Source organism: Hydra viridissima, unplaced genomic scaffold, assembly GCF_058129835.1.
Source record: "Hydra viridissima isolate aposymbiotic clone 2 unplaced genomic scaffold, HvirCarnegie_v1 scaffold_7, whole genome shotgun sequence".
Classification (NCBI taxonomy): Eukaryota; Metazoa; Cnidaria; class Hydrozoa; order Anthoathecata; family Hydridae; genus Hydra; species Hydra viridissima.
In genome coordinates this window covers 15886493-15913299 of record NW_028324306.1, presented here as the reverse complement: position 1 = coordinate 15913299, position 26807 = coordinate 15886493, and the positions used below count along the sequence as shown (strand labels likewise).

The window sequence follows — 26807 nt, the reverse complement described above, 5'->3', positions numbered from 1 at the left end:
CATAAAATGCTAATTGCTAATGCATTAAATGCTAATGATAAAAATACATAATCTTGAGAGTATCCACCTCGCCATTAATGACTTACTTCCTTGACGGATTACTTTAAATTCCTATGATAACATAAAGTTAATGTAGATTGATCAATATTTGCGAGAATCACAGCATATTAAGAATTTCGTGCAAATGTAGATGGCCGTCGAGAATGTTACTTCAACAGTTGATCAAATAGATTTCAATCGTTTAAAGCAGGCGCCAATTGCAGCCCTGCTTATGAATAGATTAAGAAACTCAACAGGAGCTCAACCATGGAGAACCAAATTGTTCAATAATGTGGTTCATGCACTCATTATCAAGTTGGCAGAGAATGATCTTGTTCATGACGTGATTCCATCAATGGAGCTTCATTTGTTGATTGGTGTTGTAAACCGTCTCTTGAAGGTTATGAAAGGTTGCTTATCAATTGCGGAAGATTAATTTAAGGCTCTTTATATTAAAGTAAAAATCTATCATGGAGGACAGTTTGCAGATCCTGACTGTAAAAAAGTCTTGAACAATTTGGATGTTTTGCAGCAGCTTGCAGAGAAACAATCAGCTGTTAAAATCATTGGGTTATTGACACGCTCAGAAAGTTTGACCAAGTGGTCGAATCTTGTTATGGAAAATGTCTGGATCCTCTCTATGAAGACAAGGTATCAAAGTTTAAAGACTCATATCTTGATTTGGAAGATAAAACATTCACAACCAAAGTCCACGTCGTCTTTCATCATGTGACTCAATATATTCAAAGAAAAAACTGTTCACTTGGAAGTGAACAAGCAACAGAGGCCCTTCTTCGTGACTTTAGTCTACACAGGCAACGGTTCAAATGCTCTGTTGATTATTCTCAATATGGAGAATACTTGAGAAATTGCTTGGCTGATTACAACAGCAAACATATTTAAAAATAATATGAAACGAAAAAAATATGTAAAGGCAATTTAACAGAGTTATTAATGTTAAATAATGATATTTTCATTACTAAATTTTTCCTTGTTATTGTAAATTTCAGAATACAATGCTTAACTTTAACCAATATTATGTACTATTGTTGAAACAATGTTTAACTAAATACTGAATTTTAAAAGGCAAATTTCTCCCACAGACGCAATAGTTCCATTTCAAAGTTTATATATTTGAAGTCTACTAGGTGTCTACTATCACCACCCAAAAGGTTTTCTCTGGGTCAAAACGTAAAGGTTAAGTCAGAAAAATTTCAAGAGTGCTACATTGGATTCTGTAATGGATAAAATGTATGGTTTAAAAATATTTGCGAAGTTAGAAGTGAAAGAAGCTGATACTCAGAGTTAAATGTCGAGTCCAGAAAAATCACAAATTTTCAAAAAGATGAGGGAGTTTATCCACACAAAAGATTAGTATATGGTATTAATAATTCGTTCGGGAATTTTCAAAAAGCTACGGAACAAAGTTATGTTAAAATAGATGGAATAAAGTTCATCTGTGATGATATTATAATATACGCATCAGATGAACAAGATTTATTGAGGAAGTTAGAACTATTGCTAATCAAAACACGTGCATTTGGTTTGAAGCTAAATATAAAAAAGTGTTTTTTTGCTCAAGAGAAGATAAAATTTTTTGGTATTGAAATGGTATTAATCCTGACCCAAACAAATTAGAGGCTATCAAGAATGCAAGACCACCAACAACTTTAAGTGAGCTTTGTAATTTCCTGGATTTATGCACATATGTGTCAAGTTTTGTTAAAGACTGTAGTTAAAAAACAACACTATTAAAAATATTAAAAAAAAAAATACAAAAGTTAAGTTGATCAAAAAAACGTAATGATGCTTTCAATATGCTAAAACATCAATTATCAAGTGAACCGGTTTTGGCCTTTTATGATTTACACAAAGAAGTACAGTTAACCACTGATGTGAGTAATCACAGGCGCCGAGTCCATGGGGGCAACAGCCCCTCCGGAGATTTATGCACGGAGGCAAGAGTATCTATTCGTTCCCGTAATAATCCATGATAATTTATTATTAATTTAATTCTGTAGCTGGTAGAAGCACCACCAAGTGAATATTTTTTAGGTTTTTTTGAAACAGACAAAATTGACCGTAATACCCTTTTTAAACTAGTTTCGTGGTATGTTAACCACATTAGATTTACCCATAAATGATTTAAGAGGGCATTATAATCTTAAGAGGGCAGTATAATCTTAGTTCGTAAGATAGACGAGTATCTACAAAACGTTCAACATACAGATTTTATTACAAATTCCGCCAATAAATATTACACAATAGAAAATTTGAAACCTTTTCTGAATGAAACTAAGTTTTATTTTACACGATTCTAAAATTCTCAATCGACTAAATAATTACAATTAACTTCTTAAACGTATTTGCAAAGCTGGAGAGATAGTAGCAAAGTATATTGTGCTGACATACGTTAAAGTACTTTTGTGGAATTTGTTTTTAACAGGCCACAACCTTACGTTGGTTTACTCAATTAGAAAAAACATCCATTAAGCTAAGAGATATTTTTTTAAAATGATTCAACATCTGACCAACCAATCATTGAATTGAGAGAGCTAAAATGAACAAACACTTTGCAAAAACAATGGCGTAATCGTTCGGTGATTACGTAATTGTTTGCAGAAACAATGGCGTAATCATTCGGTGCATTTGAAAACATTTAAAACAAACATTTCAGTAATAACAAGAAGTAAGATGAGTTTTTTTACAATGTTATGAGAGTCAACTTAAGCCCCTTTAGAAATTTCTTAAGAAAGAGAACAGAGCGCAAATAAAAAAAACCTTGGGAAAATAGATCGCAGCAGTCTCAATTGGTTTTTTTAGCATTGATTAACGAGAAGTCTGCTATAATAACATACCTGATTTTCTTTGTATAGTTATGTTAGTTAAGTTAATGATAAAATCAAGAAGTTTGAAAAGAGTTTTTTTTTTTTTTAACAAATTTGAGTTACACAAGAAAAATCATTTATACAACGCCGGTCTTTTTTTTTTTTTTCTTTTATTTGAGCATTAAGTCTTTTCTGTATCTTGTTTCAGCTCTTTTTTGAGGATATCTGAAGCGCTAAGTTAAAAAGTTTATAGTTATATATAGTTATAAATAGTTTACTTGATATATTATAAATTTATCAAAATATTTTTCAGTTAATTGCTTGCATTATTTTCTTTTGCAACTTTTGCGTAAGTAACTTTAGTGCAAGTTAACAGAGCTCAAAAATATAAATATTTGCTGCATAAAAATGACAATTATAGTTTTTGTGTCAAGTATATAGTTTAGTCAATTTTTTTTTATAAATATTCTCCTATAAATAAAATTAGAAAAAAAAAAAAAAGAGAGAGAAACGCAAAATATTGTACAAAACATTTTTAACCTAAACATACAAAAAAAAAAAAAAAAAAAAACAATTGGGGAAAAGTTATTAATAAACTTTCAAAAAAAACTTTCATTCATTATCAACGCTTTCCTGCCTTTCTATCAGCGCGCACAATTTTTCCAGTTTTTTATTTATTAAACATGTTTTCTCTTCCATAATGTTTATTCGTGATTGCAATGCTTTTATTTCATTTTGACGAAACGTTTCGGGTGAAAAACTTCGATCATAAGTTCGTTGCGGCGTTGTCTTAACTGGTATCCACGGAAACAAAAAACTACTTAAATACAAGACAACAACAGTGATGGCGGCGTGTAGAGGATAACTGGTAATAATTTCGAACGCAAACCACAAAACCCCGATAATGCAAAGAATCCTAAAATATTAAATTTGTTTATGAATTTATGTTAATTTATGTTAATTTATGTTAAAACAACAACAACAACAACAACAACAACAACAACAACAACAACAGCAACAATAACAACAACAAAACACAACAAGGACTATTACTTTTTTTATTTCTATGGCTTACCATTTAAAGACGAGTTGGGTTCCACCAATGTAATGCACAAGGAAACTCACAGCTATGTAGAACATAAAACTCCAACTGCTCAAAAATCTCATGAGAATCAGAGATAATATACCTCCGTAGATGAAAACATACAGGGGCGCTTGCTCATTTCTTAGATCCATGATATTCCAAGGATGATACGGATCTAATTTATTGTTAAATTCTTAATAAGTAGAGTTGGACAAAGTAAATACAAACACGGCCTACTTAAACACACGGCCTTCTATCCTGCTTAAATAGAAAAAAAAAAAAAAAAAAGAAGGCCAGTTTAAAAATCGAATATACTGTTGGATAGAAAAACTTACTCAAAATAACTTTAATTATCACGCTATAAATTTTGAGTAAGTAAGTCTGGTACAGGATTAAAAATTTAGCTATTAATCTAAACTCTGCTAAACTTCACTAAACTTTGAATACTTAATTGCAGCTTCTTTATAGTATAAGATAATAATTATAGTTAATAAATGCTTTTAACTATGGTTATACCTTTATATTTGTTATAAAGTAGTCCCAGCTTTTTTGCTTTGCCAAAATACAATCACTAGAGAAAGATATGGGTTAGATTTGGCAATAGAAATTTTGGGACTGTCAAGTACTGTGCAAGAAATAAAAATACACAAATCCTCAAAAATGAGCATCAAAAGTATAAAATAAACTTCAACACAAACTGATTAAAAATGAGAAGCAAAATACTTTCATTTTTCTGTCTTTTTAAATGCAAAAATATTATCTGCAACATTCGAATCCCTGACTCTCTTTCTGGTGTTTTTAAAATGAATATTTGAAATAACAGTGTTTATAATTTCTTTTCCATGATTTTGATGATTTCAACATAAAAATAGTTGGTACTCTTCTCTACTGCCTAGAACTAAATTTACTGCTTTACGGTGTTGCATTTGAGACTGATAAATAACATCAAAATTTGATCTAGCATAGTAAAACTGTCACAGACATATTTTAAAAGCAGTAATGATGGAGTTGTTAGCCCACCTCTGGACAATTTATTTAAAAAATTATACTAAGCAATTCACAACATACTCCAAACTTCTTAATCAAACCAACTACCATGAAAGAGACAATGCTTCTATAACATTCATTTTCCTCACTAATCCTAATGACATTGCCACCAGAATATTCAGCACATTTTTGTAAATACATTTCGTCAAAAACTATTATAAGATCTTTAGATAAGCTCCCATTTTCATGTAGCAACTTCAAAACTTTCATAGAATCTATTTCACCTGATTTAAGCTTGCCTAAAAGTGATATAGATGGAAGTGGGAATTCCTTAAGCAGTAAACCATAAGTTTTCAGTGATGTGTAATGCAACATCCTTTTAGCATACATTGGTGGGTTACTCTGAGCCAAGGTGGTAAGGAAACTGGAAGATTTTTATAAAAAAGTTTGACATGTAGATTCACCAAGTTCGTGGTATGTGTTGTTCATTTTGAATAATCTTATGGAACATGACACAATCATCAAATTTGGAAAATAAACATCCTGCTGGTGAATCAGCGACTAAAAGGGAATTAAGATTTTCAATAATATTATTTGATGAAAATTTCTGATATTCATTTTCTTGAAATATTCTTTTAGTAGATGATTTTCTTGGTCCAGATATAGCTAGAGGAGAAGAAGTTGCTATGCTAGCTGGGTATATTGTAGGAACAGGCTTCAGGTTATACAGCAAATAAATTTGTTTTGCTGATGCTCCATTATATATTAATTTTTTCTCAAAGTGTTTTAAACAGATCACAGATGATTTTGTGACAGCTCAGAAATTTCTATTTACAAATCTAACCAATAACTTTCTCAAATCATCATCTTTTGGAAAACCGAAAACTGGAATTACTTCACCACCTAAATAATTGGAGGTACAACCAACAACACAGCATTTATTAACTATAACTACTATCTATTAATAAAAAGAAGCTGCCATCAAGTATTTGAAGTTTAGTGAAGTTTAGTAGAGATTAAGATTTAGAAAACGCAAAAGTTTTTATCCTGTGCCAGATTAACTTATTTAGAATTTATAGCGCAATAATCAAAATATGTTAAGAAAGTTTCACAGAATATACATTTTTAAAACTGGTCTTCTATTTTTTTTCAACTTAAGCAGGATAAAAGGCCGTGTATTAAAGTAATCCATGATACAAAACTAAAAAACAGTAAAAGAATAAACCTTTTTTAATTAAAGAGAGTTAAAAAATAAAAAATCCAAATAATACTAAAGAAAAAAAAACTTTGATTAAAGCTTTCATTAGAAACAAATTAAATTATTCTAAATAAGAAAATTTAGATAAGTTTCACTCGATTTTGTTTCAAAAAGTAAGCTACAGTTTTATATTTTCTAGCATGCGTTCACAAATAAGATAATATTGCATTCTAATAGAACATAGAAGATCGAACAACAGAATTTTGATCCTCAGACTATACTACTTATAAAAGAAATTTGTCATTAAATTATATAAAATGTTTTCAACATACAGATGTACATTTAGTGTCTGTCAAAACGAAAACGAAAATCCTATTTGAAACCATGGTTTTTTTTATTGTGAGTTTAGGTTTTAGTCATAATAAATTCAAGACTCATAAGCGCACTGTTAAGCCTTGCACTTTGGCTCAAAACCGTTTTTTAATTATTGCAAGTTATTTACTGTTAAGTAGCAGAAGTATTTACATCTTACAGCAAAATATAAGTTGTGTAAAAGTAAAACAGCAATTTTATTGTTTCTCTATTTTGATGATTCAATAAAGTAAATATTTTATTAAAGATAACTTTGGTAGTAAAAAAAATTCAAATGTTATGCTACTTTGTTATTTTTTTCTTTTTGTCTATAGCTTGCAAGAGCTAAAATATTTGCCTGTTTGTCACTTTTGTGCCAAAAACGCCATAAAAAATTCTGGCTATGCTTAATTCCCAATCATTTAAGTCCAAAGTTTTCAATCTAGCATTTACATGATCTATTTTTTTTATCTTCTTACCACTATTTGAGATGTTTAAAAATAAAATCTTGTGTATTATAACTAATTATAAAGAAGACCGCTTTTTTAGCTATATCACCAAAATCCAACTTCTTAAAAAGACCGACAACCCAAATTCATCAGGAAATATTCAGATTTTATAATAAAGAAAACTGTAAAATAATAAATAAAAAAGAATAATAAAAGAGGGCATTTTTTTGAAAGGAAAAAAATGTTTAGTACTAAACATCTAAAAATGAGTCTAAAATTTTCCATGGCTCTTACTAACACCTAAACTCATGATTTAAGATACCATAGCATTTTTGCAAAAAAGTTTTTGGACCTTTCTTTTAGGTCATTGATCACTATGGAACCTTATTTTATATAAAAAAAAACTTTCAAACCCAAAGTGCAAGGCTTAGCAGTGTACCTATGAGTCTGAAATTTTTCAGGAGTCTAAACTCACAATACATCTAAACTCACAATAAAAGAAACCATGGTATGTTCAAATAGGATTTTCTTTTTTATTTTTTGACACCCTAATGTACATAATGGATCTCAAATTTTTGAAGCGCCAGTATTGTGTTGTTGCAAACTACTAATTATTACTTAACAAAATGATAGCCAACCTGTTTTCCCCAAGTATATATCGCATTTGTTTTTCAGAAAATGCAGAAAGAATTGGTAGAAGTATAAGAGTAAATCTACTACAGCAAGTGAGACATGTACTATAGCTGACCAAACAGATCGATGAACAAACTGAGCAATTTCAATAGGGTGAAGCTGTAAATTGCTCCAATCTTTTTTGAACTGCTCATAAGAATATTTCTGGCCTAAAAATTTCAGAGAATTAACATGAATTTGTTTAATACTGGATAAATACAAAAATTTTAAAATATTGCCAAAAAAAAACAATTCAACTTGTCTTATGTTAGCACAATTCAATAATTTTAATGTAGTTAAATACATACATACATACATACATACATACATACATACATACATACATACATACATACATACATACATACATACATACATACATACATACATACATACATACATAAAACTCATTAAATAATGTAAAGTTCTGACATTACATTAAAACATTTCAGCTGAAATTTCTTAATTAATTGCTTAATTCTGGGAGACTGTGCACTATCAGAACTTTACCGAATAATAAGCATAACTGCAATAATAAAATAAACCATTTTGTATTGCTGTCTCAAAATATTGGTGAATAACTTCTAATACTTCATCCAAGTGCAATATTTTTCTCAGATCATTAAGCAATGAAGAAAAATCATTCTGTGGAGTATCACTTTTATGCTCATCGCTATAGCTACAGACTGTCATAACAACCCAACCAACAAAAAAAGTTGATTTCATCAACATTGTTGTGACCTACAACAACAATTTTTTATCATTAACACTATTATTAACAATTACTTATATGAATACTTCATAGAAAATAAATTGACGCCAACAATTTTAAAAATAATGGGCATTAGTTAAACATTAAGAGAACCTTATCATTAATCTAATATTACCAAAAAATCTTTCTATTGTTTTGATCCAATTGTTTGTTTATAAATGGTGAAGTAAGTAAAAAAGAAAATAACACAAAACTAAAACAAGTGACTCAACTTTCAGAAAAAAACATCTTTTCTTAAAAAATTTTTTGTAAAAAACTAAGCACATTACAGATGAATTCTTATTGATCAATCTATATTAAAAAAATAAATTAATAAGTGAGATTTTATTAAGAATGAATATGTTGAATAGGGCTAAAAAAATAATTAAGTAAAATTTTGTTTAATAAAAAAAAAAAAAAGAAATTCATTAACTATTAAACAAATCCTTCATTATGTGTATAAAACAGAATATTACAAAAATACAAAAACAAACATAACAACAAAAACAATAAAAATGCCTTTAACATAAGTAAAATTTTTTTGAAAACATTTTTAATGTGTTGATATGTAAATTGCTCTCTTAATGAATCCATTCTTCCCTACTCCAATCAAGCAATAGCGGTTCAAAATGGAAAATATCAGGATGTCCAAGAGGACGAGGCCATTCAGTTTTTGACCATTGAAATGGTGGCTGTTGATCTGATGTTGGACCACCAACAATGAATTGAGATAATGTTTTTGCCAGTTGTGAATTTGTGGCCTAATAATACAAACAAAATAGATTGACAGCAGTTCTTAATATAAGAAATAAACTTTAGTGGGACAGATGGTTAGTAGTATTTTTTTTTTAAAAATAGTTTAAAGACTGTAAGAAAATTTATAAACAACAATTTCCTGAATTTTTGTGCTTAAGTTAACAATCATTAAGTTACAATCTATTGGAGTACAAAAAGTAAGGAAGTAAATTTTAAACATTAAATTCATTCAACTTGTACTTTCAGTGTATAAAAGAGTGTGACCACTTAAACTAATTTGGCTCTTAAAAAAATTCAAAAACTTTTAGAAGAACTCAAATAAAATGACCAACCAATTTAATATTTGTTGATCAGAAAGTGTCATTTGGTCAGTTAAAAACTTGCCAAATACAACATTAAGATCTATGATTAAACAATTATACCAGATAAACAAGAACATTCTTTTCAGAGCTCACTTTATGAAAATAAGATAATTCTGATATCAGTAACTCACTTTACAGTCAGTTGCTCCATGTCTACGATGACCAAGAGCACCAAATGGATAACTTCCATTAGCTGGATTCAAATCATTCCGTGAAGAAATTGCGTTTTCAGCACTGTATGGAGGAGTGCAATTACATTTTGCTAATGGATCATTCTGAAAATCATTGTATCTATGAAAAGATATCACAAAATACACAACAAAATTAAACTTTTTGGTAATCGAGGATAAGTGCAAAATTTGTGAGATGGTCACATTCACACACTACTTTGAAACTATTCTCAAAAACCTTCTGGCAACCAGCATTAGACCAGCTTTCTAAAATATTTAGCCAACAAACTTATTATAAAAATAAAACAACTGATATCTGAAAGCAAGAAAAAGTTTTAAATTATTTTCTTTATTTTTGATTCCTTTATTCTAATACGTTTTTGCTTTAACAGTTTTGTATTTTTCAACATACCTTTTTTCATTTTTTCGTGCCCCTTTCTTTGAAGTTCTAGTCTTGTTTAAAATACAAATGCCTTACTATTGTCTCGATTTGAAAATATTTAGTGAAACAATTTAATGTGGTTCCAGTTTAATTATCCAAGTTTTTTAAAGTATAATTCGTTATTATTGACGATGCAAGAAAAAAAACACACATTATATAGTGAAAAAAAAGAATGAAGATCGCATACATAAAAAAACAACAAATTCTGTCAGACTTAAAAATCAAACACCAATTTTTATATTTAATCTTTTATATCAATCACCACTTTAATGAGTAACCATTTTGAAAAATTTTTTAATTTCAAAAAATATTTTTTAATAAAAAAAACATTTTGAAATGTGTTTGTTGTTTTCAAGCATCAAACTTTAATCTGTTTTACTTTGTGCATTTCAACAGTATTTTCTTACTTTGTGTATAATTTAAATAAATCTAAAAATCATTTACCTCATCAGCTTAACTAAAGATTCCATGTCTGATACTTTTGAATGCTCTCTCTTAAATATTTGAGCACGGGGATTTAAATTATAGTCAAACCAACTTCCAAATTTCTTTAATGATTCACTAACACCACTAATGTTATAAATGTATGGAAAGTACCTATAAGAGAAAAATATATATAAACACCAATAACAACAACAAAAATAATAATAATAATAATAATGATAATAGTAAATAACAATTAGTAACAACAACAACAACAATAGTAATAATAATAATAACAATAACAATAATATCAACGACAATAATAATAATGACAATAAATAATAATGATGATATTATTAATAACAACAAACATAACAATTGTTATTACTCAACAATAATAATAAATACCAATTTAACAACAATAAAAAATGATAAACATAATGATAGATTCAGAAAAGACTAGCAGTAATAACTTTTGTAAAAATATTTTACTAACGGAATGTTATAGCTTGCCCAATAACCATTCTCTTGCAATAATACTGATTTATCTGCCATTTCTACAATTCCTGGAAGCTGTTCTAAAACCCAGAATGTGTCAGGTTTTAAAGGTTTCCCTGGTTCAAACAAATTGTAGTTAAGGACCATCCACTGATTGTTATATGTACCACTATTGTAGCGCTCAAATAAAGAACACCATTCACTTGCTGTCTTTGCAAGTCTGTTTGCAACAATATTTCTCACCCATTCAAAAAGAGTTGTTGGTTGAACATATTTCCAAAGCTCAGAGTTATCATTTCCAATGGTTGTCTCTTGAGTCACCTATTTAAAAACACACAAAGCTTACAGTTAAATATTGAACATCAGACATAATTTATAATCAATACCAAAGTCTACAGATGGATACTGTAAACCAACTGAGCAAGTTTACAGTTAAATATTTAAAATCAACTAAAGGTTATCACATTTTCATGAATCATGAAGTAATTTATAGTTCTAGTGCAGCATGAAATAGCATAATATATATTTTTTGAAAAACAATAATTACAATAGAAAATGTTTATTTAAAAAACTTCAAAATAACTTATAAAAAATGTATTACACTAAATAAATACTAAAATATTTTATAATCATCATTATTAAGATTAAAATATTGTCAATATTGGTATGAATAAGGCTAGAGTTTAACTAAATAAATTTACATTTTCCTTCTGCATATAAAAAAAATGTTGAAACTTCATTCAAGGCTAGAGTTTAACTAAATAAATTTACATTTTCCTTCTGCATATAAAAAGAATGTTGAAGCTTCATTCAGCATTGTTTCACTTCCTTTTTAAATAGATTTCTACCCCTTACAACAGATACCTGTTATATCAATATACAACATTCTTTGCAATTTCTTTAACAATATTGTTCTATTTTTTGATAACTTTGCTAATTGCTTGTTCTTGTTTAATGTTTATTCTCCACAATATAATATACAACCTTATATTACTCCTCAATGTAATATACAAGCCTAATTATAATATACAATCTTCAATATAATATACAATCCTAATTATAATATACAATCTTCAATATAATACACAATCCTTCATATGAAATCCTTTACTCTTTTATTACAGATTTTATAACATTTTTATATAACTTTATAACTTAATTTTATAACATTTGTATAAAATGAATTAAGTTTTAGCAGACAAGCAATATATATATATATATATATATATATATATATATATATATATATATATATATATATATATATATATATATATATATATATATATTATTATACTATATGTTGTTAAGTGTTATTTAATAGTGTTACAAATATCCTTGAATGCAAAGTCAAACAATGGCAACAGGGCCTGTTGCCTTTGTTTGACTTTGACCTGTTGAACAGGCACCACTACAAAACATAAGTTATTTTCTATTAGACAACTGACATCACTAGCCTATAGTAATTTTATACAAGATAGTGTTCTACAGAACCTTTTACTACAAATCATTACCACAATCTGCTGATTTCTTATTTGCTTCAGATGTTCATAAACCTACTGGTTTCTGGTACAGTCATAAACTTTACTTGAATCTAAGAAACCTGGGCAGAACCCAACCTGTGCTTAACCATCATAAGTAGAGGGATTGGTCAATCATTTGACTCTTTGTGATCCAAAAAAACATTAAAAGTGAAAGCAAGGGTAGGAGACCTGGAATCAATATTCTTTTTGACAACTCTTCTGATTGCTGCTTAAGAAACATAGAGGTTTTTTACCATCCTTCTCATTGACCTCAGGAAAAGTGACCTAAATCCCTAGTCAGTGCCATGACAAGCCAAATTGACAGTAAAGCCTACTCCCTATCGATCCAGCTTTTAATGGTGCTGACCAGCCTAGGTGTGACAGCTGAAGATTTTCTCCCTGATCCTAACTTATATCTGACAATACTTGTTCTTTTAAATTTTTTTCTGACTTTGTAAATTGTGCTTAGAGGTGTGTCACCTTCTTTCATTATCTGTGGAAACAATATTTTTTTCTCTCTTCGCATTTCTTTCAGAAAAAGGATTAATTCATGTAATATATACTTTTTTCTTATTTTTATCAAATTTTTAATTGTAAATAGCAACAACAAAAATTCAGAAGTTTTTTTTCTCAGTACAAAAAACTTTAACAAAAGAATTGTTATTTTTTGGCATTGACAATGACTATGCCATCTCATACACAAAAATATTGCAACTGACATTCTTTTCTGATGCCGATTGATTAAAAAAAATACACCTGATTCTGCCACCCAAGAGTCATAAGAATTTGATACTATTACAAATATGTAACCAGCTATAACCATACTCAATCGCATTAAGTCAACTGCTGAAAAATATGCAAAAAATCACTTTTCAACAAGCCTCAGCCTGGTCATCATATTTATGATCCAAGACAATGGATATGCTCACTAGAAACAAATGTTTTTGTATTTGTAGATGAATGCTCAGTCTATCTGTTTAAATTCTTTGCACAGATATGACAGTAGGCACTATGATATGATATCTATTTCGCATCTTCTCACTATTAAAACTCTGTGGCATTGTGGGACACAATGCACAGAATGGTGAAAATCAGAGTTCTACATTGAGCACAATGAAATTTAAACACTCCTCTGTGGTAGGCACTGAATTGCATATCTTCCTAACCAACCTTAACACTCCCCCATCAGGCATAAAAAAAAAACACATTGTTGTTGTTATTATTATTATTATTATGTCAAACTTTTTTAAAAAATTAAAAAGATGTTCATTCTAAGCATAAACATAAAGACTTATGCTTAGTGGAATCATTTTTGCCATTTTTCTGATTATTATTTTAATATTTAATAGCTTTAGCTCATAGATGGTTAATATTTATATACAGATACATTAAGTTCATATATTCATAAAGAATCAAACATTTTTTTTATTACAATTACAACATCAAGTCTCAATTTGAATTACTTTAAATAAATTTTGCACAAGATTATTTTAAATTATTGTATATAAGTACTAATTGCTGAGGTCAAGCTTTGTATAAATATCATACCAAACCACTGCTGAGAATATAGAAATCATCACCACTAAAAAGGGAACCAGGATATGAAGAAAAACTCTGTTGTCTTCCAGGAATTAAATTACCTTAAAGAAAAAGAAAAAAACTGCAATGAATATCTTATATGAGAAAGCATTTTAAAATTTGGAAAAAGTTATATCTTAGTCTATTCTAAATTTTTTGTTGATGATTCATATCAACCTTACATTATCTGAAGACATTTATACAAAAAAAGAACTTTACAATAATTTTACCTGAATACATACAAAAAAAGCACTTTGAAAATTTAATTTTATGAAATGTTCAAAAGTTGGAGATATTTTGAAAAGATTCACAATTCATAAATTACTCTGATTAACTTAGAAGTTTTTCATTTGGAAACTTATGTGGTTAAGTTTTTTAAGATATCAAAATCATGAAAGTTAAATTTGGTTTTTCTCTTTCTATGCATTTCAACTTTTTTCCTCTTTTTTTGTTTCAGATTACAAAAGTCTAATACTTTGACGTTTCTGCTCACAATGCCACAGTGAGACATAAAACTACCTTAATAAGTTGGTGTGGAGTCTGCTTTTACATATAAAAATCGTACTAAAGGGTTAAAAACCAACTGTAAAATTATTGAAGCATTTAAGAGTTTACACTTAAAATTATAATATACTGAGCTAGCGCAGTATTTTAGTTATTCAACTTGTGTGTGTGTGTGTGTGTGTGTCTGTCTGTCTGTCTGTCTGTCTGTCTGTCTGTATGTATGAAGGGTTTGGGAAAAAGTTTGTGGCATTTTTTTAGTAAAACTCTTTTGGCTTTTTTATGGCGTGAAAATGAATTTTTTTAAACCAAATACGCTCCATTATTATCAACAAGGTTTGCCATTTTTCAGGTAGAGCCAAGATACCATTGGTGAAAACTAGTGTGGTTTTATGGTTGAAAAACTGAATCAAGTGGTTTTTACAAGCTTCTTTTGACACCAGCTTAATTCTCTTGAGAGAATTCTGCAGAGATCAGAATAGGTAATAGTCAGAGGGTACTATGTCTTGAGTATATGGTGGCAACAAAATTTCCCATTCAAGCTCTTGAAATTTTTGACGAGTCATCAAAGAAGTGTGTGGTTGGGAGTTGTCATGATGAAAGACACAACCTTTCCTATTATTCACACACACAGCATCACCTTGTTAGGTGTCAATTTTTGCTTTGAGAACACTTGTGATGGGCCACCATCCCTTATCCATGATCTTTTATGCTTCTGATTATTGTACGTGATCCATGTTTCATCAATAATTAGGACATGTTTCAAAAATAGCTCAATTTCATTGCATTTCAGAGCATATTGAAGATGTTAATTTGATCTACCATGTTTTTCATTTTCAACTCATGAAGAACCCATACATCAAGCTTCTTTTTGTAGCCAATTTTCCATAAATGGTTCAAAACTGTTTTGTGGTCAATGCCTAGCTTCATACCAACATTGACACTGCTGTTATGCCTATCTTGCTGGAATTTTTCAAGAACTTTATCAGCTTTTTCACTGATTGGAGGACCAGAGCATGAGTCATCTATCACATTAAAATTACCAGGACAAAAGCAAGTGAAACATTTCCATGCAGCAGATTTTGATAATGTATGTATACAGAACAAATTTTTTCACATGCCTGCGCAGCATTCATTTCTTTTTTTTGTAATAATATTGCAATTTTTAACTACTTTTCTCCATTTTTAAATGAAAACAACTTTCCTTTTTCTAATGGTACATTTCACTATGGGACACAGGAAAATCAGCAAGGGAAAGATTAGGATGAACTTTAACTTTTTTTTGAAGAAAATCCATCAATATTGGTTAACCAATCAGTCAAATAATCTTTTGGTTCAAAAGCAGACTATCATTCAGTCATCAGAGGTTGGTGATGCAAGAAATGCAGTACGTAAGGCAGATATGTTCTATTTTTGTCATTAATTTAGCATCCAAAATAAAAATTCATGTTCTTTATAAGTGCTGAAAATTTTCTTTTATGATTTACAAATGGTAATTTACAAAAGATTTAACAGAAATTATCAACAGAGTTTGTGTTTTCCACAATTTTTTTTTTATAAAAATTATAAAAAATACAAAAATATAGATTAAAAATATTCAGATGAATATTATGATTTGAGAAATCCTCCTGTTTATAGTAACAGAAGGAACTTAAAAAATTAGAATGAAATATCAGGATATCTTAAAAGCTATACATACAAATAGCTCAAATTATAAATAGCATATTACCTTTTGCATCATGAAAAGTGAAGTTATAATATTTGAAAATTCGAAGCATCGTGCTGTAATCTGACCATGTTACTTGAGAAATTGCAAGATCAGCATTGTCAGGAAATAATTTAACAAAGCCAGAACAAGATCCTGACCCATCAACCTTTTTAAAAGACTTTTTGCCTAGCGCTTGTTCTATGTCCTCTAGGTCACCACCTAACTGTAACATCCTAAAAAAGAGAAAACATAAAACAGAATTTAACTAAAAATAAGTATATTTTAAGTATATAAAAATATTCAAATTTAACAGCTAAAGATAGCAAACACATTTAAACAACTTACCTAACATTAAACAATGTTAATACAGGTTGAGTTTTGCTCTGAAGATATCCATTGAGTAATCCATCCAACTGTTTATAAATAAGAGCAACCTAATGGAAACAAAAAACAGACAGGAATGAACTTTAAATTTTAAATATTATTTATTTTATATTACTTTTATTTCTACCTTACATACTATTTAAAATAACCATAACCTAAAAATAAATTTAAAAATATTTTTATGAAATATTAAGCTAAAAGTAAATTTTGAAATATTTTTATAGAATATTTAAAACAAAACATAAATGTTAAAAACTAAAGTATAAGCACAATTTATGACATAAATTAACATTTAAAAAAATATATAAAACACTAATTTAGTATTTAAAAAAAGGAAACAAAATGAAATTAATTTTTATCAAAAAAAAGTTAGGTTTGAAAAAAACAATTTGAATAATTGTCTAATAATACTATTACAACACTATAATATGTAATAAAGTACCTGCTGCCAGTATGAACTCTGAGCGTTTTCTTTTAAATGTAGCTGCTGAGCTACCCATTTAGAATTTTCATTTAAGAAATTCTCAAGTTTTTCACAGAACTCTTTTTCATTAACACAGTAACCATTTAAAGTATTCTGATAAGTCATACTAATTTGATCAGCAGTTAAGAATCCTTCTGCCAGACCAGCAGCTTCTGCTTGCAATATATCACTGTATTTTCCATTTGTGATAACATACAACTTTGACCAACTAAACAGTATAATTTATAAATTAATTTTTGATCATATCAAATGCAATAACCAAAGGCTGCATAAAAAAATAACAATAGAAAAAAATAATAATAATAAATAGAAATATTGTTTTTATTACTTTGATTTCACTATCTACTTAAAAGTATTCTCATCTTCAAATTCTATTGTTTGCACTTATATAAAATTACTAAACAGAGTTAAATTTGTATCATCACTTATGAATAAATTACTCTGAGCAGTTTAGTAAACACATGAATAAAATTTTAAATGCTTGGTCACATTTACAAAGCAATGTGCACAAAGTTTACCTCCCCAAAAATGTCCTTTGTACATAGACTTTTGTTTCAAGTATAGAAATAGCTTAAGACCTGTTAGAAATAGTTATTTAAAAGTAAAAACATATAAGCTTTTATTACAATAATAACAATTACGGTAAAGCAATAACATACCCACTCTCATTCATGGAGTTCTTGAAAGCAGCTCTTGCAACATAATCTTCCTTTGTATCATTTTTTATTACTAAAGTCTTGGACTTTTGATCAAATACAACGGATATATACTTTGCTTCTGGATCATTAAGGAAACTCTGTGTTCCAAATACACACAGCACCATAGAAATAAGTATAAGAATATGTTTAAAGTTTAACATATTAATTTTATATTCTTTATTCCCGTTATATACTTTTAGTCAACTAACTACCTAGTTCATATCAGTTCAGAACAGTTATTAATAAAGTAAAATGCCATTTATTAGAAACGTGATTTACAATAGGATCACGAGATGTAAACTATCAAATGTTCACACACCAATTTGTAAAACTGGTGTTACGCTTCTTGTTTTATTTAGGAAAGATTGGACCGCTAACAGTATTTTTTTTTTTTTTTTTTTAATATACACCAAATCGCAAAATTAACGCGCTACTTATAAATTCCTACTTATTTTGAAAAATATCATATATTTTCCGGATTTATTAGTTATAAAGATGAGGATAATGTTTATTGTTAAGCTTTTTGTAGGTTTTATTCCGTTTCCCTTATTTAATTTCAAAATTATTGCAGCTTTTCATAAGAAATCCATGTTTTGCTATGATTAAAGCTCACTACGAAAAGAAAAGTATGGATTGGTTCTAAATTGTTTTTGACAGTAGAAAAGGTAACTGTCATTTGAGCAACACACGTGTTCGCAATGCAGCATTCTAGACGAAATTTAAATCACGATGAATGTGTTGCAATTGTTACTTTGTCCAATGGAGGATTAACAAATCGCCAACTTGGTAGAAGATTTGGAATGTCTCATACAACAGTCGGTAGGGTTCTACGAAGGTTTGTAGAGACCAATGATCATGTTAGACGACTTGGCCAAGGTAGACCATGAGTTACCAATGCCGTGGAAGACCCATTTTTAATGCTTCAAACACTGAAACAAGGGTTCACTAATGCACGAAATCTCCAAATACAATTTTCTGAGGTTTATGAAACTTCTGTTGGTCAAGATACCATACGAAGAAGACTTCGTGCTTTAAATTTATGACCTCGGGTAGCTACTGGATCCAGATTGTCTGTAGACCACCAAAGAAACAGACTGGCTTTTGCAAGGAGGCATATGAATTGGGAAATGCATGATTCGGGACAGGTCTCATTTACAGATGAGTCAAGGTTTTGTCTTTCAAGTTCTGATCGCCGCCTTAGAGTGTACAGAAGACCAAATGAAAGATATTTCGCTTGTAACATTCGAGAAACCACTTTATATGGAGGCAGCTCATTGAGTATGGCGCGAAGTATCTTTAACAGCTCACACAGAGCTTTTTATTATTGATGGTGGACGTCTGACTTCTCAACCATACATAGCAGACATTTTAGAACCTTTTACGGTACCTTTTGCATAGTACATTGGAGATGGATTCTTTCTTATGCAGGATAATGCTAGACCACATACGGCACATATTGTTACTAAATACTTAAAAAAGGTTAATATTCAAATTTTGGAGTGGCTAGCTTGCAGTCCCAATGAACCCAATAGAGCCCAATGAACCCCATAGAGCATATTTGGGACATACTGGGATGCCGTGTTAGAAGTCAACATCCACCACCTAACAGCCTAGACGAGCTGCGAATAAGTCTTATCCGCATGAGAGAAGATATCCCTTAACAAACGATTAGGTCTCTAATTGAAAGTTTTTCATGGTGCAAAAATGTTTCAATTAAAGTTGTATTAGTACGCATAACAACAATAACCATTTTGCTTTATTTTTTTTTTTGGTTTTAGTTTTTTTTGTCACCATCCTCAAAATCAATTTTATCATAATCATAGAAATAATTGCGTTCATGTGTTCTATTCTTAATACGTTTGTCAAAATATGTGATAATATTGACGACAATTAAAATAGATCGAAATGTATAAGTGGTGTGTTAATTTTACGGTTAAGTGTATATTTTTTTGTACTTTCATAGTATTTTATTTGAAATCCCGGATACCCTTCAAATTTTAAACTTAAAAATCTAAGATTATGACTGCTGAGTCAAAAATATTTTGAAATAACCCTGAGTAATTCTAATTTAAATCACCAGGGTCATTTTACCAACGTTGTATATATATAAAAACACACACACAGATATACAAGTGTGTTTGTGTTAAGGAAAATTGGTTGGATTTAGAGAACAAAAGTTTGATGTCAACATTCTACCGAATATCAAAATCTGATCCAAAACTTAGGCATTTTCAACAGTGATAAGCAGTTATTTAAAAATAGGGTGATTTGGTTGAGAATTACCTATCAAATCAATGTTTTTCTCAATATTTTCGAAGCTGTAACTAGAAAACGTTTTTACAGCGTAACTGTCATTGATATGCAAATTTCTATGGACATTCTTGGGTTGATATTATTATTAGTTCCACTTTTATTTTACACGTAGTCAGCTCCTCAAATTATACATAAGAACTTCTTTACACGAGGTCTATGGCAAAATGCATCCTTTTTTCAGAAACAGTAAATTTGAGAAACATTCAGCATAATGATTGATGAATTTTGTTAAAGGCTTTTCATTTCTGAATACATATATCCATTCTTTCTTTTACAACTAAATCTCTTGGTAATTCGTATTATAATTATTTGCCTAATTTCTTTTTCTTGTGGCACATCTGTAGAGTTGGTATACTAAACTCAATTGACTCTAATTACCTGTAAATTTTTTATTTTTAGTAGGAAATAAGTTAACAATACCCAATTGCGATAAAAAATGGCCTTTCGTAAAGCTTTTGAAATGTCAAGTAATTGATGTGTTGAGTATTATTCAAATTACGAATAAAAAAATACAAAAATACCCACTTGCGATAAAAAATGGCCTTTCGTAAAGCTTTTGAAATGTCAAGTAATTGATGTGTTGAGTATTATTCAAATTACGAATAAAAAAATACAAAAAGAAAAGAGGTATGAGTATGCTTCCTTAATATCTTTGGCACTCCATTAAAATGCCTACGGTTAAAGGTAATTTAAAAATAATTCGTCAGGTTAACATTATTTTGTTCTATCTCGTTTGGGTACGAAACCAAAAAGGTCGTCATTTTAATAAGTGTTTAATTAAAGTTTAACATAATTTAATGAATAATATATACAATAGTAATTTAATTTATATATATAAAAAACAAATGCTTATATAAGTAATATACGTTTACAACTACATATCAGTCCGGATCGACAGATCAATCAAGATTTAAAATGTACAAACGAATCTTACTAAATTTCAGATAGCGTCATAAAGAAAGATATAAAATATGTTAAATTATATATAATAAAATGATAATTGCACGCGAGTAAAACTTAGCAAGCAAAAGTAAAAAATAGAGTTATGAAAAAACATAAGACATTGGTCTATCTAATAAAGATGTAGAAAATTAGCACTAAAATGGATCAGACATAAAGGATTTAAAATTTTACTTAACAAATGGTAAAAAAAAAAAAAAAAAAAACTGAATACTTAAAGAAAGCACTATGTTCAATAAGCTATATCTCGTTTAGCAAGTGCTTGTCCCACTAAGCAGGTACTTGTACAGAAGAAACAGGAATAATAAAGAAATAGTAAACTATTAATTCATAATTTTTAAAATTTTAAACAAAAGAATAGGTGACAATAAAAAACAATGCAATGTTATTTGATATCATATTCATAACAACTCCTTAACCAATCACTTTGCTGCTGTTTAGCATTTGTTTTAGTTCTTTCTTCAAACACTACATGATCGTTAGTGTCCACCGTTATTACAGTACTTGTTCTGCAAGATAAAGTACCAATAAATAATTAGCAAGTTATAGTAAAAATAGAAGTACGTTCTGATTAAAAAACTCTATAGTGATTAAAGTGAACGATAAAAAAAATATACTTGATTGAGCGCCCAAATATCAAAAAAGCGGTGTCATTGATTTTTTATCAAAAGTAAAATTCGATTCTTTAGGAATAATCGAGCATGACAAATCAGATGATACTGACTTGATGAAATTCAAACTGTGTTTAGGTCTATTGTGTGTTGTAAGACCAGAGTGACAATTAAAAAAATTGAAGGAAAAAACGCAAAAAACAAGCACAATTGATTATCTATATAAATCAAAAATTAGTACGATTCGTGTCATCTCAATAAATTCTCGTTGAATTCAACCCCTTTTGATTTGGTCGCTCACATATAAATTAATTTCAAAAATCTTTACATATAGAGTTGTCCGATAAGCTTTTCAATTAAAAAATTTGCGATTGAAATGAAATGCTTTGGTATAATGTTTTGTGTTAGTCAAAAAAGAATTTTTCGCTCTGCGAAATAGTCTATTTGGTTTTTTTGTTTGGATTCATTTTTGTTAATTTTTAGAACATTTAAATGGAATGTCAAGTCGACAAAAACAAGCATTTTTGACACCACCTTCTTTTTGCTTATAACCAAGGTTCCAAAGCCACGGAAGCTGCAAGAGAGATTTGTGCTGTATACAGACAGGGTGCCATAACTGAAAGAACTGCTCGATATTGGTTTGCGAAGTTCAAGTGGCAATTGGACCTCAAGGACACATCTCGTTCCGGGCGACCAAGTTAGTTTGATCAAGAGCGTTTGAATCAAATTCGGCACGAAGATGCACGTCAAACAACCAGAGGATTGGCAGATCCAATAAATCAACACAAGCAGAACATCTCCACTCAATGGGAGAGGTTCAAAAACTCAGAGCTTAGTTGCCACACGTATTGAACGAAAACAGTAAAAATCAAAGGTTCAACATTGCTGCTAGTTTGCTTGCTTGTCATCTCTCAACTCATGGACATAAGCTAAAATTTCTTTATCGATTTGTCACTGAAGCAGCGCAAGGATTGTTAAGCCCGGAAAAACAAGCTACAACTCGAGCGAAGCAAGACCTTCATCCACTGGGAATTGCTTGATCGCAACCAAACAGTCAATGCAGAACTTTAATGTTCAACAGATGCAACGATTAAACAACACCATCCAGCAAAAACGACTTGATAGGCAATATGGTGTTCCTCTGCAAATGACGTCCCCACATTGCCATAATGACCAAGGAGGCGATTCAAACGCTTGGTTGGGAAGTACTGCCACATCCTCCATACTCTCCTGACTTAGCGCCATTGGATTTTCACCTCTTCCGATCTATTTCAAACGCTTTGCGCGGCGTTTCGTTCAATAACGACGTCGAATTACGGGCGTGGTTATACGAATTTTTCAAATCGAGGCCAGGCGATTTCTACCGAAGGGCAACCGAAAAACTGTTGGACGTTGCAAGCAAGCCTTAACCAACAACGGAGAATATATAGATTAAATTGTTGTTATTTTATGTTTAAAATGAAGTTATAAAAAAATTTTTAAAAATGGTAAAAAATTATTGGACAACCCAATATGTAAAAAGTATTTATAAAACAACTTTTTAGATCAAAAACTAAAAATAAAAATATTTTTTAGTTTTGAATTTGATTTTACCTAGTTCCAAACAGTTCGATATTGTCATAAGGAGCAGTATGAGGCTCAACATATATTGAAGAAAGCCATTCATTTGCATCGGTTGGCTCAAGACGAGGGTCAGGAAAATTTCTAAATTATTCACAAACGTTTAAAATTTATAAATTAATTCTGCTATTTTGCAGTTTGAATGATTCTGCAATTTAACAAATAATAATTAAATGCTTTAAACAAAATAATTTTGCAAGTAAATCAGCTACTTTGTATTATCGCTGAGCAATGTGAATAGCTTTTCATGAATGCTCTTCGCCTCATCGTCTTCCTTAAACAGATGCTTGAATTTACTCAAACTGTTTGATGCTTTTAACCATGGAGAGTCTAGTGAACAGTTTGTCATACACATGTATCCTAAAGAAAAAAAAAAAAAAAACACATAAAAAAAGATACAAAAATAATTCAAAATGTTTAAATTCAAAACATTGTTGACATTCTATTCTCCTTTTCATAACACAAAAAAAACAACCTTTTTCTAAAGTACATGGTGCATGACTTATACTGTTTGTGTAAATAAAATCACCATCAATTAAACCGGCTACCAAATTAAATGGGCGGTATGCATCTTTTAATTTTTCTATTCCCGATATGTAATCAAACGGACTTGTTTCATTCTTTAAAAAGTCGCTTACAAGATGTCCGCGGCCTTTCTTAGCAGCATTAATAACCACATCAGAACGAATATTTGTTAAAAAACACACACGTCCTGAACGTGTAATGCCTAACCAAGAACCACCTTCATATCCTTCAGTCAAATCCTGACCTAAAATTGCAAAATAATAACAAATTACAATATAACAAATTTCAGCAGTTTTTTCCGGAATGCAGTTAGAGCATTCAGTGGATTGAATAACACTCTGTTGTTTGGACAAGGAGCTGGATCATGGTTCTTTTTTAAGATTGTGCAAATTGCAATACTTTTCACATTACGGATTGCAGTACTTTAGGAACATGACAAAGTTCATCTGCATCATATTTGGTGAATTTTGTCACATTCTAGATCATTAATCAGTTAAGGAACGTGACAAAATTCATCTCCACAAAAAGGTTCTTAATTCAAAATTATTTTAACAAATCAGTACAACGTAGTACATCTGCATTTGTTTTAACAGATCTTCTTTTCGTTAAAAAAAAAAAAGGTTTTTTTTAGACAAAAATGTTGGTTTTTATTAATGCAACAAAAAGTTTAACCAAGGATACTAACTAGTCATGAAAAAATTTAAACTTGTAAAAATTTTAAACTTTGAAAAAAAACTGAATAAACTTGGTGGGCAAAAGTCACATAGTAAAATTTTATCACTTTAAAGAAGCCATCACAACTATGTTAGATCGAAACATAGATATAGTGAAAAGATATAAATTTAATATGGAAAAAGGCTTGAGAAAATTTGAAAAATAAACTTTTCCTTTTTTTATCAGTTTTTACAGAGGATCAAGGCTTTTAGCTCTTGTCTGATATGCCACTAGTCTCTGTAGACTACTAAATGTATCTTGTGAGTATGGTAAAAAAGGTACTAGATTTAAACTTTGAAAAAATATTTTTAGCTAGAAATATATAAGCATGTCATTAAATAATCTATTAAATAAATTATTTAAATAAATAATAAAACATTGTTAACTAAATAAAACTTTTTAACTTCTTCAACCCGTTTTTAAAACAGAAAAACATACTCTGGATATGGAAACTAGAACTGCACTTTCATATCTTAAATTGCTAATGGGGATTCCAAGGTTTTTTTGGTACAGGAAAATTCTGCATTTAAGTATTTAATTTCATTGGTAAAAATGTTTAATATTTACTCTATATTTTCTTAAAATGCTACGCAATCACTGGCATCATTTATAATAAAATTTAAGACATAAGATCCTTATTATACAGAGCAAAGCTGTAATATGGCTCTTATGATCTATTACAAAGTGTACAGAAGTACAAAAGATAAAATAAAGATTCTTGAACCTGCAAGTACATGGGAGTCATTTCCTTCCCAGAATGAGGCTGGTTTTGCTAATCTTGAGAAATATTCATCTCTATTAGCAGCTAATACAAACTTGTAATTTGAGGCTGAAACACCACGCCATAAAAATATTACACACATTCTAAATACATTTCTGCAAAAAAAAAGCACAGTTTTAGGAAATGATCAATTACTACTCTCAAATGACAAAAGGTACTAAACATTATACATAAATCACAAGCAGAACTTTGCAAACTGCTAATAAACCAAGTTTTTGCAAACAGCATTTTCTCTAAAAGGGACAAAACACATTTATAGGAAAATAATTATATTTAAAAGGCATTTATTACATTAAATTCTTAGAATATTACAACAATATATGTATTTAAACATACCATCTATAGAAATACATCTTTTTCCTATATTACATATTAAATTCATCTAATTCAGCAATATATTTGTCTTCTTCTTGCTTTAAATTGTCTAATTCAGTCTGAAAACGTTGTTTTAAAAATGGATTTGCAGCATTGCGTACTCTCATTTCTTGCTCAAGTTTCTTGTCCCTTATCTCTGTCAATTTCTTCTCATACTCAATATGCATATGCGATTTTGTATTTTTAACCTCAACTTCAATATTTTCTTCTTCACTGCTGCTAATATCAGGTAAAATATTACCTTCTTCTAGAGCAGCATCATCAGAGAACATGCTAAAATTAGAATTTTCATTAAATTGTTCAATTGTTGGACCGCCAACATCAATTTCTTCATCCTTATCATCTGCTTCTTGTTTTGTTTTCTCCAGTTCATCGTTTATAATTTCAAACTTTACATCAACTGCACTGACATCAGCACGAAGAAGGCGTTTTACTTCTTTTTCTATTTCTGGTGCATCAATATACTTTTGCTTTGCTGTTTTACGAAACCGACGCTTCCGAACATTTTTCAGTGGTGGAGTTAAGCCATGAGCATATTGATACTTCTTTGTCTCCTGTAGTTTCCGCTTAATATAGTCCATGCTAAGGTTCTCTTCTTCTTCAGAGCTTGAATCTGGTTCATCAGGATCTTTACATATCAATACCTGGCACATATCCCCAGTCTTCCAAAGACTTTTTTTATCGAATGTTTTCCATGTTTCAACAATACAAGGCAAGTCATAGAGCTTGGCAGCAAAAACAACTTTATCAAATTTCACAGTTGCATGACGTGCATCTTCTTCAAAATCTATTTGTAAGCGATCTTTTAGACCACCATTTTGAAGGGCTTCTCGAAGACTACTGGCATAAGGTTCAGGCATACGCAAAACAATTTCATTTTCAAGCTCTGTTAATTTAGGGACCTCATACTTTGATTTTGATTTTCCATCTTTATTTTTTGATTTAGGTTTAGTACTAGACATACTTTATTTTTACAAGTAAAAAAATTATTTTATGAGTAAAATTTTTTATTAGAAAAGTTT

The 26807-nt window shown here is 29.6% G+C and overlaps 4 protein-coding genes across 6 annotated transcripts; all 4 read right to left on the bottom strand.

Moving 5' to 3' along the window:
• Positions 1-3288: 3288 nt before the first annotated feature.
• Positions 3289-8345, bottom strand: LOC149886353 (uncharacterized). Its single transcript, XM_090093108.1, has 4 exons — positions 8154-8345; positions 7575-7778; positions 3943-4126; positions 3289-3783 (listed from the first exon to the last, which is right to left on the bottom strand). Exons 1-4 carry the CDS (start codon positions 8338-8340, stop codon positions 3480-3482), a joined length of 879 nt encoding a protein of 292 aa, XP_089949234.1. The 5' UTR covers positions 8341-8345; the 3' UTR covers positions 3289-3479.
• Positions 8346-8587: 242 nt separating this feature from the next.
• On the bottom strand, positions 8588-18199 carry LOC145183918 (putative phospholipase B-like 2). The gene is made up of 9 exons (XM_090093107.1): positions 17848-18199; positions 17147-17396; positions 16666-16754; positions 16342-16553; positions 14082-14173; positions 11009-11331; positions 10534-10686; positions 9609-9768; positions 8588-9120 (listed from the first exon to the last, which is right to left on the bottom strand). Exons 1-9 carry the CDS (start codon positions 18045-18047, stop codon positions 8941-8943), a joined length of 1659 nt encoding a protein of 552 aa, XP_089949233.1. The 5' UTR covers positions 18048-18199; the 3' UTR covers positions 8588-8940.
• Positions 18200-21318: 3119 nt separating this feature from the next.
• Positions 21319-26751, bottom strand: LOC145198366 (transport and Golgi organization protein 2 homolog). Of its 3 annotated transcripts, XM_090093277.1 has the most exons (6): positions 25747-26751; positions 25354-25643; positions 23866-24159; positions 23603-23750; positions 23364-23474; positions 21319-21668 (listed from the first exon to the last, which is right to left on the bottom strand). In XM_090093277.1, the coding sequence occupies exons 2-6, from the start codon at positions 25490-25492 to the stop codon at positions 21545-21547; spliced, it is 816 nt and encodes a 271-aa protein (XP_089949403.1). In that variant the 5' UTR covers positions 25493-25643; positions 25747-26751; the 3' UTR covers positions 21319-21544. The 3 variants fall into 3 exon arrangements, with proteins under 3 accessions (XP_089949403.1, XP_089949402.1, XP_089949404.1); XM_090093276.1 differs by lacking the exon at positions 25747-26751 and having other exon boundaries at positions 25354-25650; XM_090093278.1 differs by lacking the exons at positions 21319-21668; positions 25747-26751 and adding an exon at positions 22023-23174 and having other exon boundaries at positions 25354-25650.
• On the bottom strand, positions 25719-26747 carry LOC145198365 (transcription initiation factor TFIID subunit 7-like). Its single transcript, XM_080074104.2, has one exon. The coding sequence runs from the start codon at positions 26745-26747 to the stop codon at positions 25776-25778; it is 972 nt and encodes a 323-aa protein (XP_079930230.2). The 3' UTR covers positions 25719-25775.
• Positions 26752-26807: the final 56 nt, after the last annotated feature.